The 16601-nt window shown below is 38.8% G+C and overlaps 1 protein-coding gene across 50 annotated transcripts in view; it reads right to left on the reverse strand.

Annotated features, from left to right (window-relative positions):
• The window catches only part of SCAPER (S-phase cyclin A associated protein in the ER), a 521170-nt gene that overhangs the window by 467833 nt on the left and 36736 nt on the right, over positions 1-16601 (reverse strand). For 47 of the 50 annotated variants that reach the window (XR_011526452.1, XR_011526476.1, XR_011526453.1 and 44 more), the window contains one exon: positions 14851-14917. Coding sequence is in view for 23 of the 50 variants with exons in the window: in XM_070573827.1 (XP_070429928.1) it covers positions 14851-14856 (6 nt within the window). In the remaining 27 variants the exon portion in view is untranslated. Of the gene's footprint in view, positions 1-14850; positions 14918-15628; positions 15700-16601 lie in introns of all 50 variants that reach the window. The other 3 variants (XM_070573833.1, XM_070573728.1, XM_070573698.1) reach the window with 1 other exon arrangement.

Below are 16601 nucleotides of genomic sequence, written 5' to 3' on the forward strand. Positions count from 1 at the left end.
AGTTATACACAAAGAAAAAGAGTGAGAGAATATGATAAAGGAAAACAGGCAAAATTAGCAACTGATAAATCTAGTGAAATGATATATGAGAATTCCTTGTACTTCTCTTGCAATCTTTCTTAAATTTGACATCATAGCAAAATAAAAGTTACTAAAAATAATGATGATAAAAGAAAATTTTCATGATCATCAGGTAGAGAAAAATTTCTTCATCAGGACATGAAAAGCATTAATCATAAGGGGGAAAACTGATAAAATGAACTTTATTAAAATTAAGGACAGATTCTATTAAGAAGGTATCATTAAAAGAATGAAAAAGCAAGCACAGAGAAGATATATACATAAAAGTGACAAAGGTCTTGTACCCTGTACCCAGAATACATAGAGAACTTCTTAAATCAATTAGAAAAAGAAAGACGAAGGCCATCCCAGTGGTGTAGTGGCTAAGTCTGTGCGCTCCGTGTTGGCAGCCCAGGTTTCACAGGTTCAGATCCTGGGCACAGACCTACGCACCACTCAAGTCATCCTGAGCCAGCATCGCATATACAAAATAGAGGAAGAGTGGCACAGATGTCAGCTCAGCGACAAACTTCCTCAAGCAAAAAGAGGAAGACTGGTAACAGATGTTACCTCAGGGTCAGTCTTCCTCACAAAAAAGAAAAAAAAGAGAGAGAGAATCCAATAGAAAAGTGAAACTTGAGCAAGCACTGTACAAAAGATATATAAATGACCAATTACCACATGAAAAGGTCCTCAAAATCAGTCATAAAAATTACCAGAATTTTTAAAAAATAAATGACTGTAGGAGTGACATAAGCAACATGGTGGAATGAACTGTTCCCTTTGTCTCTCCCCGTTCTAACTTCAACTAAATGGACATTCATTGATCAGCAGAGGATACACACATAGCACACCAGGACACCTAAGACAACTGCACAGCTATACTTCTGAAGGTGGATGGACTACCCCTGGGGAGGTGGTGAAGACAGATGAGCACTCTCCAACCCCCAGGCAGCCCAGTACACATGTGCGACTGCTCTCCCAGCTGGAGCGCTCATAGTGGGAGCTTCCCCATCTGGTGGGAGAGTCTACAAGGCTGCATGATCCACAGGGAGCAACTCAGGCTCAGAACCACTGAGGAGGCCCCACCCACCAAGCACAAAGGCTGGTGCCATCTAGGAGCAGACGGCAGTGGAACTGGGAGCCTGGGCAAACAAGCTCCCAGCTTCCTCGAACACCCATAGTAGAGCTGCGGCCCTGAAGTGGGGAGCACAACTTGGCAAGACTATGGGAGCAGATGGCATGAGCCCTGAGCCCCTGCATGATTGCTCTCTAGTCCAGTAGGAGAGCCTACAGTCCCACAGCAATCCCAGGGAGTGGCTCTGGCTCGGACCCAGTAGGGAGGCCCAGCCCACCAAACACAACAGCTGGTGCCACCTAGAAGCAGACAGAAGCAGAGTGGCGAGTCTGGGCAAACGAGCTCCTGGCTGTCACAAAGGCCCACAGTACCACTGTGGCTCCAGAGAGGGGGAGCATAAGTGGGCAGGACTATGGGAGCAGACAGCAGCAACCCTGAGCCCCCATGTGATTGCTTTCCCATTCTGTGGGAGACCCCATGGGGATGCTGTAATCCCAAGGAGGGGGCCCAGGCTAGGAGAGGCACAGCTGACAGGGATCAGGGCATGCTCAGATTAGACAGCTCCTGCCACCCCCACCCACAGTGGTGGTAGGAGGAACCTGCAACCAGATACTATCACTGTGTGATGGCACAAAGCCATTCCATCAAACGGTATGAAGAAATATATGAATACTCCAGACCAGAAGGAAAAAGAAAAACAGCGAGAAATCAATCATAAAGGCACAGAAATCTAAAATCTATGACAGATCATTCAAAACAGCCATCATAAAAATACTCAATGAGTTACAAGAGAATACAGAAAGACAGTTTGATGAAATCAGGAACAAAATTAATCAATAGAGGGAATTCTTCAGAAAAGAGAGAGAAACTGTAAAGAAAAAGCAATCAGAAATGTTGGAGATGAAAAACACAATGGAGGAGATAAAGAAAAATCCGGAGTCCTTAAATAACAGGGCTGCTACTACGGAGGATAGAATTAGATATCTAGAGGATAGGAATATAGAAATTCTCCAGATGGAGGAGGAGAGAGAACTAAGACTAAAAAGAATCAAAAAAAATTCTCTGAGAAATATCTGACTCAATTAGGAAATGCAACATAAGGACTACAGGTACTCAAGAGGGAGATGAGAGGGAGAAAGGAGCAGAGCACTTGTTCTCTGAATCAAATAGTAGCTGAGAACTTCCCAAACCTGGAGACAGAGCTAGAATTACATATGAATGAGGCCAATAGAACTCCTAATTACATCACTGTAAAAAGACCTTCTCCAATACATGTATCAGTAAAGCTGGCAGAAGTCCATGACAAAGAAAAAATATTAAGGGCAGCAAGGCAGAAGAAAATAACCTGCAAAGGGACCCCTACCAGGCTTTCAGTGGATTTCTCAGCAGAAACTTTATAGGCTAGGATAGAGTGGACTGATATATTCAAAATTCTGACAGACAAAAACTTTCATACCCAGTGAAACTATCCTTCAGATATGATGAAGAAATAAAAACATCCCCAGATAAACAAAAGCTGAGAGACTTCATTACCATAAGACCCCTACTACAAGATTTGATTAAGAAGGCCCTCATACCTGAAAAAAAAAAAAAAAAAGGGTTTACAAAGCTTTGAGCAAGGAAATAAATAGGCAGAGAAAATAAGAAAATTGCAACTCTCTATCAGAACAGATTATCAAGTGCTTAATTATAAGTGTAAAGATAAGGGGAAGGAAAAGATCAAAAATAAATATAATCACTTCAATTAACCACAAATTGACAACACATAATGGAATAAGTTGTGACAGCTTAGAAGTGGAAGAGAAAAAGGACGAAACCTGTTTAGACTAAGGGAACAAGAGGCTAACAGAGAATGAACAATCTCATCTATGAGATCTTTTACAAAAACCACATGGTAACCACTAAACAAAAAATCAGAAGAGAGACACAAATGATAAATGAAGAGAAAACTGAGACAACCATCATAGAGAGCCACCAAACTGAAGTGGCAGTCTGAAATACACCAGACCAAAAAAAAAAAGGGAAATACAAAACTGGAAACCAAGTGATAAATGGCAGCAGTAAGACCTCATATATCAATAATCAATCTAAATGTAAATGGATTGAATTCTCCATTCAAAAGGCACAGAGTGGACGGATGGATTAAAAAACAAGACCCAACAATATGCTGCCTCCAGGGAACACATCTCAGCTCTAAAGACAGACAGTGGCTCAGAGTGAAGGGGTGGAAGATGATACTCCAAGCTAATGGCAAACAAAAGAAAGCAGGTGTTGCCATACTTCTATCAGAGAAAGTAGACTTCGAGATAAAAAAAGGCAATGAGGACAAAGAGGGGCAGTATATAATGATAAAACAGACACTCCTCCAAGAGGACATAACACTTATAAATATATATGCACCAAACACAGGAGCACCAAAGTACATAAAGCAACTATTAACAGACCTAAAAGGACATATTAACCGAAACACAATAATAGTAGGGGAACTTAACAGCCCACTCACATCAATGGATAGATCATCCAGACAGAAAGTCAACAAGGATGTGGAATTAAACAAAAAACTAGACCAGATGGACTTGATAGATTGATACAGAACACTCCATCCAAAAACAGCAGAATACACATTCTTCTCAAGTGCACATGGAACATTCTCAAAGACAGACCATATGTTGGGAAACAAGGGAAGCCTCAATAAATTTAAGAAGATTGAAATCAGGGGCCAGCCTGCTGGCACAGAGGTTAAGTTCACACATTCTGCTTCTCAGCAGCCCGGGGTTCACTGGTTCAGATCCCAAGTGCAGACATGGCACTGCTTGGCATGCCATGCTGTGGTAGGCGTCCCACGTATAAAGTAGAGGAAGATGGGCACGGATGTTAGCTCAGGGCCAGGCTTCCTCAGCAAAAAAGAGGACTGGCAGTAGTTAGCTCAGGGCTAATCTTCCTCAAAAAAAAAAAAAAAAAAATGACTGCAATCATATCAAGCATCTTTTCCAACCACAATGCTATGAAACTAGAAATCAACTATAAGAAAAAAGCTGGGAAAGTGAAAAACACGTGGAGGCTAAACAACATGCTACTGAACAACCAAGGATCCGTTAAGAAATTAAAGAAGTCAAAGAACATCTGGAGACAAATGAAAATGAAAATATACCCTAACAACTCATATGGGATGCAGCAAAAACAAACCTAGGAGGGAAATTCATAGCAAAGCAGGCCCACCCTAACAAACAATAAAAATCTCAAATAAGCAATCTTAAATTACACCTAACAGAACTAGGAAAAGAAGACCAAACAAAGCCCAAAATCAGCAGAAGGAGGGAAATAATAAAAATTAGAGCAGAAACAAATGACATTGAAACCAAAAAAACAGTAGAAAAGACCAACGAAACTAAGAGCTGGTTCTTTGAGAAGATAAACAAAATTGACAAACCCTTAGCCAGACTCACTAAGAAAAAAAGAGAGAAGGCTCAGATAAGCAAAATTAGAAATGAAAGATGAGAAATTACAACAGATATCACAGAAATACAAAGGATTATAAAAGAATACTGTGAAAGACTATATGCCTTTCATTGGCATACATTGGACAACTGGACAATCTAGAAGCAATGGATAAATTCTTAGACTCATACAACCTCCCAAAACTGTATCATGAAGAAACAGCAAATCTGAATAGACCAGTCACTAATAAAGAGATTGAAACAGTAATCCAAAATCTCCCCCACCACCTCAAGAAAGTCCAGGACCGGATGGCTTCTCTGGAGAATTCTACCAAACATTCAAAGATGATTTAATACCTGTGCTTCTCAAACTACTCCAAAAAATTGAAGATGAAACACTTCCTAACACATTTTATCAGGGTAACATCACCCTGATCCCAAAGCCAGGCAAGGACAACACAAAGAAGGAACATTACAGGCCAATATTGCTGACGAACATAGACGCAAAAATCGTCAACAAAATATTGGCAAACCAAATACAGCAGTACCTTAAAAGGATCATATACTATGATCAAGTGGGATTTAACCAGGAATGCAGGGATGGTTCAACATCTGCAAATCTATCATTGTGATACACCACATTAACAAAATGAGGAATAAAAACTACATGTTATCTCAATAGACACAGAGAAAGCATGTGACATGATCCAACAGCTATTTTGATAAAAATTCTCAATAAAATGGGTATAAAAGGAAAGCACCTCTACATAATACAGGTCATATATGACAAACCCACAGCCAACAACATACTCAATAGAGAAAAACAGAAAGCCATCCATCTGAGAACAGGAACAAGACAAGGGTGTCCACTCTCACCACTTATTCATCATAGCACTGGAGGTTTGGGCCAGAGCAATTAGGCAAGAAAAGGAAATGAAAGGTATCCAAATTGGAAAGAAGGAAGTAAAACTTGCTGTTTGCAGACAATATGATTTCATATACAGAAAACCCTAAAGAACCCATCGGAAAACTACTAGAAATAATCAACAACTACAGCACAGTGGCAGGGTACAAAATCAACTTATAAAAATCAGTTGCATTTCTACACTCTAATAATGAACTAACATAAAGAGAACTCAAGGATACAATCCCATTTACAATTACAACAAAAAGAATAAAGTATCTAGGAATAAATTTAGTCAAGGAGATGAAAGACCTATACAACGAAAATTATAAGACATTATTGAAAGAAATCTATGACAACATAATGTAATGGAAAGATATTCCATGCATGTGGACTGGAAGAATAAACATAGTTAAAATGTCCATACTACCTAAAGCAATCTACAGATTCATGCAATCCCAATCAGAATCCCAATGACATTCTTCATGGAAATAGAACAAAGAATCCTAAAATTCATATGGGGCAACAAAAGACCCCAAATAGCTAAAGCAATCCTGAAAAAAAAGAACACAGCTGGAGGCATTACAATCCCTGACTTCAAAATATACTACCAAGCTACAGTAACCAAAACAGCAAGGTATTGGTACAGAAACAGACACACAGATGAATGGAACAGAATTGAAAGCCCAGAAATAAAACCACACATCTATGGACAGCTAATCTTTGACCAAGGAGCTAAGAACAGATAATGGAGAAAGAAAAGTCTCTTGAGTAAATGGTGTTGGGAAAACTAGACAGCCACGTGTAAAAGAAAGAAAGTAGACCTTTATCTTTCACCATACACCAAAATTAACTCAAAATGGATTAAAGACTTGAATGTAAGACCTGAAACCATAACACTCCTAGAGGAAAATACAGGCAGTACACTCTTTGACATCTGTCTTAGACGCACATTTTCAAATACCATATCCACTAGGGCAAGGGAAAGAAAAGAAAAAATAAACAAATGAGACTTCATCAGACTAAAGAGCTTCTGCAAGGCAAAGGGAATCATGAACAAAACAAAAAGACAACCTACCAACTGGGAGAAAAACATTTGCAAATCCTATATCTGACAAGGGATTAATCTCCAAAATATATAAAGAACTCATACAACTCAACAACAACAAAAATGAACAACCTGATCAAAAAATGGGCAAAGGATATGAGCAGACATTTTTCCAAGGAAGATATACAGATGGCTAACAGGCACATGAAAAGATGTTCAACATCACTAATCATCATGGAAATGCAAACCAAAACTACAATGAGATATCACCTTACATCTGTTAGAATGGCTATAATTCCCAAGACAAAAAACAACAAATGTTGGAGAGGATGTGGAGAAAAGGGAACCCTCACACACTGCTGGTGGGAATGCAAACTGGTGCAGCCACTATGGAAAACAGTATGGAGATTTCTCAAAAAGTTAAAAATAGAATACCATACAACCCAGCTATTCCACTACTGAGTATTTATCCAAAGAACATGAAATCAACAATTCAAAGAGACTTATGCATCCCTGTGTTTGCTGCAGCATTATTCACAATAGTCAAAATGTGGAAGCAACCCAAGTGCCCACCAACTGATGCATGTATAAAGAAGATGCAGTATACATATACAATGGAATACTACTCAGCCATAAAAAAGACAAAATCATCCCATTTGCAACAACATGGATGGAACTTGAGGGTATTATGCTTAGTGAAATAAGCCAGACAGAGAAAGACAAACACCACATGATTTCACTCACATGTGGAAGATAAACGCACAAAGAGAACAGTTCAGTGGTTACCAGGGGAAGGGGGCCGTGGGGTGGGCATAAGGGGTAAAAGGGCACATACATGTGGTGACTGACAAAACATAATGTACAACAGAAATTTCACAATGTTATAAACCATTATGACATCAATAATAAATAAATTAAAATTTAAAAATAAATGACTATACCATTAGTTGGTGAGGATTTGGGGCAATTCCTCTCATACACTGCTGACAAGAGACTAAAGTGGTACAACCACCTTGGAAATCTGGCATTATCTACCAATGCACAACCTGACCTCTGTCTACCTCTCTAGCCTCCTCTTTCATTACTCTTCTCCTTGTTTGCCATGCTCCAACCACAATGACTTTCATTCAGTTGCCCATAGGCACCAAGCTCCTTCCTAATTCGGGGCATTTATACAGAATTCTTTCTTCTATCTGGAATGCTCCACCCCTCTACCACGTACATTTATTGGTTTCTCCCCAATATTCATTCCCTACAGCTTCTTTTCCAAATAGCTCAATTTTTTCTGGGGTCCTATGTGGTTCCAGACAAGCAGATTTCATACAGAACCCAAGGCAACACATGAATTGCCTAAACCAGTCAGCATATTCCACTCCTCTGACCATAACACAGTGATTTGGGGGGAGCATGTAACCTAAGGTGATCAATACAGAGTGGACTTCAGATCTTTTCCTGAAATGTTAGGGAAAAGATTCTTTCCTACTGGCCATATATGAGGGAATATACAGTTCTGAAAACTACTGCTAACCAACTAGGGATTATAAAGCAAGCCATAAGATAATGGCAACAGAACAGAAGGCAGAGTCAAGGGAAGAAAAGGAACCAAATCCTTGGTGACATCACTGAACCAGTGGATCAAGTTTTGTCTGAAGCCAACTCCACTTGCTAGAGAAACATCCTTAAGACAGTGTTCCTCTTAGCCCAGCTGAAGCCTAATGATCTTTCAAGTCCCAACTTAAAAATACCTTTCTCAGAATGGGGTATCCTCAATCCCTAGACTTGGCCAGGATCCCTTTTACATACTTTAAACAAATCATACTCCTTTATAGCACATATCACAATTACATTTTAAATTATATAATCTATGTGTTTAACATCTGTCTTTCTCATTAGACTGTAAGTTTCTGGAGGACTGGGTTTTGTTCATCACTCTATTCCCACTGCCTAGCACAGTGCCCAGCACATAAATAAATACATCATGAATGATGAATACTTGACATGATAAAGAAATTACAAATAAATGATTGGCATGATAAATATATCATGAATAAATGAACACCATTAAGAAATGAGGTTTCAACATAAATCCATAACAGAAATTCGCCCTGCTAAGCATAAATTCTTTTCGGCTTTACTGTTTTGGATGAAGATCTCTGAATCACACTTCCCTGACTTTTTTTTTTTTAAGATTGGCACCTGAGACTGGAAAGCCACATGTAAAAGAATGAAAATTGACCATTCTTTCTCACCATTCACAAAAATAAACTCAAAATGGATCAAAGACCTAAAGTTGAGACCTGAGACCATAAGGTTTCTAGAAGAAAATGCAGGCAGTACACTCTTTGACATCAGTATTAAAAGGACCTTTTCGGACACCATGTCTTCTCAGACAAGGGAAACTGTAGAAAGAATAAACAAATGGGACTTCATCAGACTAAAGAACTTCTTCAACGTAAATGAAAATAGGATTGAAACAAAAAACCAACCCACTAACTGGGAAAAAATATTTGCAAGTCATATATCTGACAAAGGCTTAATATCCATAATATATAAAGAACTCTCACAACTCAGCAACAAAAAATCAAACAACCCGATCAAAAAATGGACTGGAGACATGAAGAGACATTTCTCCAAAGAAGTTATACGGATGGCCAATAGGCACATGAAAAGATGTTCATCATCGTTGATCATCAGGGAAATGCAAATCAAAACTACACTAGGATATCACCTTAGACCCATTAGAATAACAAAAATATCTAAAACTAATAGTAACAAATGTTGGAGAGGTTGTGGAGAAAAAGGAACCCTCATACACTGCTGGTGGGAATGCAAACTGATGCAGCCACTATGGAAAACAGTATGGAGATTCCTCAAAAAATTAAAAATAGAACTACCATACGATCCAGCCATTCCACTACTGGGTATCTATCCAAAGAGCTTGAAGTCAGCAATTCCAAAAGTCCTATGCACCCCAATGTTCATTGCAGCATTATTTACAATAGCCAAGACGTGGAAGCAACCTAAGTGCCCATCAACAGATGATGGATAAAGAAGATGTGGTATATATATACAATGGAATACCACTCAGCTGTAAAACAGAACAAAATCATTCCATTTGCAATAACATGGATGGACCTTGAGGGAATTTTGTTAAGTGAAATAAGCCAGTTAGAGAAGGATAATCTCTGTATGACTCCACTCACATGAAGAATTTAAAAATGTGGACAAAGAAAACAGATCAGTGGCTACCAGGGGAAAGGTGGGGTGGGGAGTGGGCACAAAGGGTGAAGTGGTGCACCTCCAACATGAATGACAAACATTAATGTACAACTGAAATTTCACAAGATTGTAACCTATCATTAACTCAATTAAAAAAAAAAAGATTGGCACCTGAGCTAACAACTGTTGCCAATCTTTTTTTTTTTCCCCTGCTTTATCTCCCCAAATCCACCCAGTACATAGTTGTATATCTTAGTTGCAGGCCCTTCTAGTTGTGGCATGTGGGACACCACCTCAACGTGGCCTGATGAGAGGTGCCATGTCCGTGCCCAGGATCCCAAACCAGCAAAACCCTGGGCTGCCGCAGCGGAGCGCACAAACTTAACCACTTGGCCACGGGGCTGGCCCCCTTCCCTGACTTTTAAAATAGAGGCTACTTTGGGGCTGGCCCGGCGCCGCAGCAGTTAAGTTCGCATGTTCCGCTTCTCAGTGGCCCAGGGTTCGCTGGTTCGGATCCCAGTTGTTGACATGGCACCGCTTGGCAAAAGCCATGCTGTGGTAGGCATCCCATGTATAAAGTAGAGGAAGATGGGCATGGATGTTAGCTCAGGGCCACTCTTCCTCAGCAAAAAAAAAAGAGGCAGATTGGCAGTAGTTAGCTCAAGGCTAATCTTCCTCAAAAAAATAAAATAAAATAAAATAAGAGGCTACTGAAGCAACTTCCTCTTGGTAATTTCAGGTCATCACTATGAACACCAATTTTTGTATGATATTTTGTAATATAATTATGCCCTCAGGAGCTATAGAAGTGCAGGGGATGGCTGTCATAAAATAAATGGGCCCAGACTAAAGTGTTTTTAGAATTTTTAAGCTCTTTACTTCCTGATGATTAGGCAGAATACAAAAGCTTAATTCTTAATTATTTTCCCTTCTCCATCAAGCTATCAGCTATCAGTACTTATATGTTAGAATTATAGGAAATGTACTATTATGATTCTGAATAAGGAATTCAAGAATTCTACAAGTATAGTGAATATACTTTCAGTGTGTGGATTATCTATTGTGGATGATCATACGCATTTTTCACTTACTTTCAGGTTTTTGGCCACATTCCTTATAGAGTCACAAGTGGCAGATTAGCAGTGGTTTACTATACCTTGCCCATTAGAGCTGTTTAAAAGTAACACAGATCAAAAGGAAACACTATGCAGCTGTAAAAAGGAATGAGTATCTCTAATGCTCTAAAATATACAGACGTTCCCTGACTTAACAATGGTTCAACTAACGATTTTTTGACTTTACGATGGTGTAAAAGCTATATGCATTCAGTAGAAACCATACTTAGAATTTTGATCTTTTCCCCAGACTAGCAATATGCAGTATGATATAGTCATGCACCACATAACAACGTTTTGGTCAACGTTGGACCACATATACAATGGTGGCCTCCTAAGATTAGTACCATATAGCCTAGATGTGTAGTAGGCTATACCATCTGGGTTTGTTTAAATACACTCTATGATGTTCACAGAATGAAGAAGTTAACTAACGACACACTTCTCAGAATGTAGCACTGCCATTAAGTGAGACATGACTGTATTCTTTCATGATGCTGGGCAGTCACACAATCACAAGGGTAAATAACTGACACAACCATTCTATACCCATACAATCATTCTGTTTTTCACTTTCAGTACAGTATTCAGTAAATTATATGACAGACTCAACTTATAAAATAGGTTTTGTGTTAGATGATTTTGTCCAACTATAGGCTAATGTAAATGTTCTAAGCATGTTTAAGGTATGGTAAGCTAAGCTATGATGTTCAGTAGGTTAGATGCATTAAGTGCATTTTCCACTCACAATAGTTTCAACTTACAATGGGTTATCAGGACATGACCCCATCATAAGTCAAGGAAGATCTATATTGCTAAGTGGAAAAAAAAATAAGGTATTAGAATAAAGTAATCCCTGTTTATCTGTGGGGGATATGTTCCAAGACACCCAGTGGATGCCTAAAACTGCAGATAGTACAGAACACTAATTTACTATATTTTTTTCCTACACATACATATTTGAGGTGCAACAGCAAAACTAGCACAAGTTTCTGTTTCCTCCTTACAATTTCACAGATAGGAGATTCATTCTTACCACACATCTTAGCAAACAGCATACAATTTTTTTTTTTCTTTCCTTATTAAGTCGAGAACTTTCACCTTTTCACTTAAAAGAAGCACTTTATGGCTTCTCTCTGGTATATCGAAATTGCCAGCATCACCACTCTTGAGCTTTGGGGTCATTACTAAGTAAAATAAGGATTTCTTGAACACAAGCAATGTGATACTGTGACAGTCAATTTGATAACCAAGATGGCTACTAAGTGACTAATGGGTGGGTAGTGTATACAGTGTGGATATGCTGGACAAAAGGATGATTCATGTCCTGGGTGGAAGACAGCGGGACAACTTGAGACTTCATCACACTACTGAGAATGGTGTGCAATTTAAAACTTATGAATTGTTTATTTCTGGAATTTTCTATTTAATATTTTTGAACTGTGGTTGACTGTAGGTAACTAACACTACAGATAATGGAGGACTACTGTATGATATCTCTGTATTCAAGAAAGAGAGAGCAGGGGACCAGCCCCGTGGCCAAGTGATTAAGTTCGCGTGCTCTGCTGAGGCGGCCCAGAGTTTCGCCAGTTCAGATCCTGGGCACCAACACGGCACTGCTTATTAGGCCATGCTGAGGCGGTGTCCCACATGCCACAACTAGAAGGACAAAAAAGAGAAGAAGATTGGCAACAGGTGTCAGCTCAGGTGCCAATCTAAGAAAGAAAAAAAAAAGCCTCTGGTTTGGGTTAAAAGAGACCTTGACGACTCAATGAGATGTAAAATGAGCCTAGAGACTTCAAGTATCTTAAAAAAAGAAAAAGGAAAAAGAAAGAGAGAGCAATAAACATATATACATAATATACATACATACACATATATCTTATTTGCTTCTTTTTGAAAATATAAGCAACAAAGGATAAACGAAAAACTAGTAAAAAGGATTACCCACCACACCCATTAGGATGGCTATCAAAAAAACAAAAAATAAGTTTCGGTGAGGAAGTGGACAAATTGGAACCCTTGTGCAGTACTGGTAGGAATGTGAAATGGTATAGTCACTACCTAAAACAGTAAGGGGGGGTGCAAGTCTTCAAAAAATTAAAAACACAATTACCACACAATCCAGCAATTCCACTTCAGGGCATATATCCAAAAGAACTGAAAGCAGGGTCTTGAAAAGATACTTGTATACCCATGTTCACAGCAGCATTATTCACAATAGTTAAAACATGGAAGCAGCTCTGCCCACCAACAAATGAATGGATAAGCAAAATGTGGTATATACATACAATGGAATATTATTCAGTCTTAAAAGGGAAATTCTGACATATGCTAAAACTAGGATGAATCTTGAGGACATCATGCTAAGTGAAATAAGCCAGTCACAAAAAGACAAATAGTGTATGATTCCATTTAGATGAGGTACCTAGAGTAGTCAAAATGAGAGAGAAGGAAAGTAGAATGCTAGGAACTGAGGGAAGGGGGAATAGGGAGTTCAATGGGTATAGTTTCAGTTTTGCAAGATGAAGAGAGTTCTGGAGATGATGGTGGTGATGGTTGCACAGTAATATGAATATATTTGATACCACTGAACCATATACTTAAAAATGGTTAAGATAGGGGCTGGCCCCATGGCCTAGTGGTTAAGTTCAGCATGCCCTGCTTCAGTGGCTCAGGTTTGGTTCCCAGGCATGGACCTACACCACTCATCATCAGCCATGCTGTGGCAGTGATCCACATACAAAATAGAGGAAAATTGGCACAGACGTTAGCTCAAGATGAGTCTTCCTCAGCAAAAAAAAAAAGGTTAAGATGATAAAGTCTATGTGTGCTTTACCACAATAAAAAAAAATGGAAAAGAATTTTTCCAAGAGAAGAGGAAAAAAAGAGATGAATGTTAGACTTCTCTAAATGAATACTGTTTTATAGTTTAAATTTTTAACCATGTAAATGATGTATATAATATTAAAATTAGGTTAAATCAAAAAGAAATATCAAAAAATTGAAAAGCTGAGGACACTGGAATAATTTTTTTTCAAGATACTAAGAGAAAAATCTGTCAACCTAGACTTCTATACTTAGTAAGACCATCTTCTAAAAAATACCCTAAATCTCCCAAAGAAGGTGTCCAGGCAGACTGGGTTCCCTCATATAACTGCATTCCCTCCTCCTCCTGGTTTGAGTGGGCTAGTTTAAGAAGACACTTAGAACTGCCCAAAAATCTTGAGTTAGAAAAGTAAAGTGCGGGGAAGGTGAACCTGTCTGCCCAGGCTCTCTGGTGAGTTTCACCACATCAGTCCCCATCCCAAATTCAGAGAATGCCCTAGCCCAGCTTCCACTGTGCCTGCCCCAGGGAGAATATGGCTCCTCTTAAGAGCTGGCTAGGCCCTGGGTAGGAAAGTAGGTCAAGGTGTTGGTATGAATTGATTTATAACTTTTTAAGATAAGACATAAAAGAAGCTGGCTTCCATCTGTATTCTTACCCTAGGACCCACAAATGTTAAGAGTAAGTCTAGCATAGAGGCAACAGTTCCTAGGCTCTCAACATTCACAGTTATTCACTTTATTACTGTGCTTTACAACAAATGTGTTCCATAGAGTAACTTGTATGTAACAAACATTACATTAAAAAAGATAAAAGAAAAATAGATGGGGCCGGCCCCATGGCCGAGTGGTTAAGTTTGCGTGCTCTGCTTTGGCAGCCCAGGGTTTCACCCATTTGGATCCTGGGCACAAACATGGCACCATTCATCGAGCTATGCTGAGGCAGCATCCCACGTAGCACAGCCAGAAGGACCTATGACTTGAATATACAACTATGTACTGGGGGGCTCTGGAGAGAACAAGAAGGGGAAAAAAAAAAGATGATTGGCAACAGATGTTAGCTCAGGTGCCGATCTTTAAGAAAAAAAAAAAACAGATGGAAGGAAGGAAAGAGGAAGGCCAAAAAAACTAAGGTTAGTGTTTAAGGTAGCTTGATCACTTACCATCATTCTTTAACTCCCTTCTGTGCCAAGAAGCTCATTGACCACATAAATCCACAGAGTGCAACTCCTACAATAATAAATATATATATATACTATTAGTCATAAAATTGTCAGAAAATCATATTTATTCATAAAAAGATACAAATCTCATGCCCACGTTTCTCATTATATTAAACAACAACAAAAAAATCACTCCTATATTGCTTGTTTGGATATAACACAGCATATTTTAAATACTCCATGCTGAACACCTCATTGCTCACAAAAAAAAAATAATAACAGAAGAGAAACAGGCTTCAAAGTTTTTTCACTACAATCTATAAAGACACACACTTTATATCTTGACTCAGTTCACACATGCATTTAACAGAAACAAATAAAAGTTTCATGAAGTAATATTTATCCCTATTGTGTGAAATCCATTCTGACATTTCCTTCTCTATTCTATTTCATTTTTTAAATGCTGTTTTCACTGACTTTATATCCCAATAATAAACCCCAACTCAGTACACAAAATACTGTGTAACCTCTCTTTAAGAACTTTCATAAACTAAGATTTCATCAGAATACCTTAATTACCAATTACATAAAGCTCTACACAGAACAGATCTTACTTTTCAGGGCACCTATTTAACGTGGACAAATCTTTACTCAAAGAAATCCAAGGCACAGAAACTAGAAAGAACACAAAGGAAGAAGGAAATTGCTAGAAACAATGGCCTAACCCTGTAAGGAGAGCTAATGAACAAAGAAAAGCTAGCAGTAATTGGAACCAAACCTTCTTCTGGGATGAGAGCCTAGGTCATTTATCCTTTGTCAAGTGAATCTGCTCCTTTTAAAATGCAGCACCTCAAATGAAAACACATGGACACAGAAAAACTTATACACAAGTATTCATAGTGGTGTTATTCATAATAGCCAAAAAGTGGAAATAAGCCAAATGTGGTATATCCATACAATGGAATATTATTCAGTCATAAAAAAGAATAACATGGATGAACCTTGAAAATATTATGCTAAGTGAAAGAAGCCAGTCACAAACAACCATATATTTAATAATTCCATTTATGGGCTGGCCCCGTGGCCAAGTGGTTAAGTTCGCGCGCTCCGCTGCAGGCGGCCCAGTGTTTCGTTGGTTCGAATCCTGGGCGCGGACATGGCACTGCTCATCAAACCACGCTGAGGCAGCGTCCCACATGCCACAACTAGAAGGACCCACAACGAAGAATATACAACTATGTACCAGGGGGCTTTGGGGAGAAAAAGGAAAAAAAATAAAATCTTAAAAAAAAAAAAATAATAATTCCATTTATATGTAATGTCCAGAATAGGGAAACCATAGAGTCAGAAAGTAGATTAGTGGTTTCCTAGGGCTAGGGTGCTGGAGGAAAATGGGAATGACTGCTGATGAGTACAGAGTTTCTTTTGGGGACGGTGAAAATGTTCTAAAATTCATTATGGTGATGACTGAAAAACTGTGTGAATATACTGAAAATCATTTCTTAAATCGGTGAATTATATGGTGTCTGAAATCTATCTCAATAAAGCTGTTATATTTTTTAAATGTAGTGCCTCTGCTCACAACTCTCCAATGCCTCTCCATCTCATTCAGAGTAAAGCCAGTCCTCACAGTAGCCTGCCATGCCCTAAACTTTCTAGCTCCCCATACCTCTCTGACCACATCTCCTACTCCTCTCCTCCCCTGGTTTTTATTCCATTCCAGCCACACTGGCCTCTTTAATTTCCCCAAC

Source organism: Equus przewalskii, chromosome 1 (genome assembly GCF_037783145.1).
Source record: "Equus przewalskii isolate Varuska chromosome 1, EquPr2, whole genome shotgun sequence".
Lineage (NCBI taxonomy): Eukaryota > Metazoa > Chordata > Mammalia > Perissodactyla > Equidae > Equus > Equus przewalskii.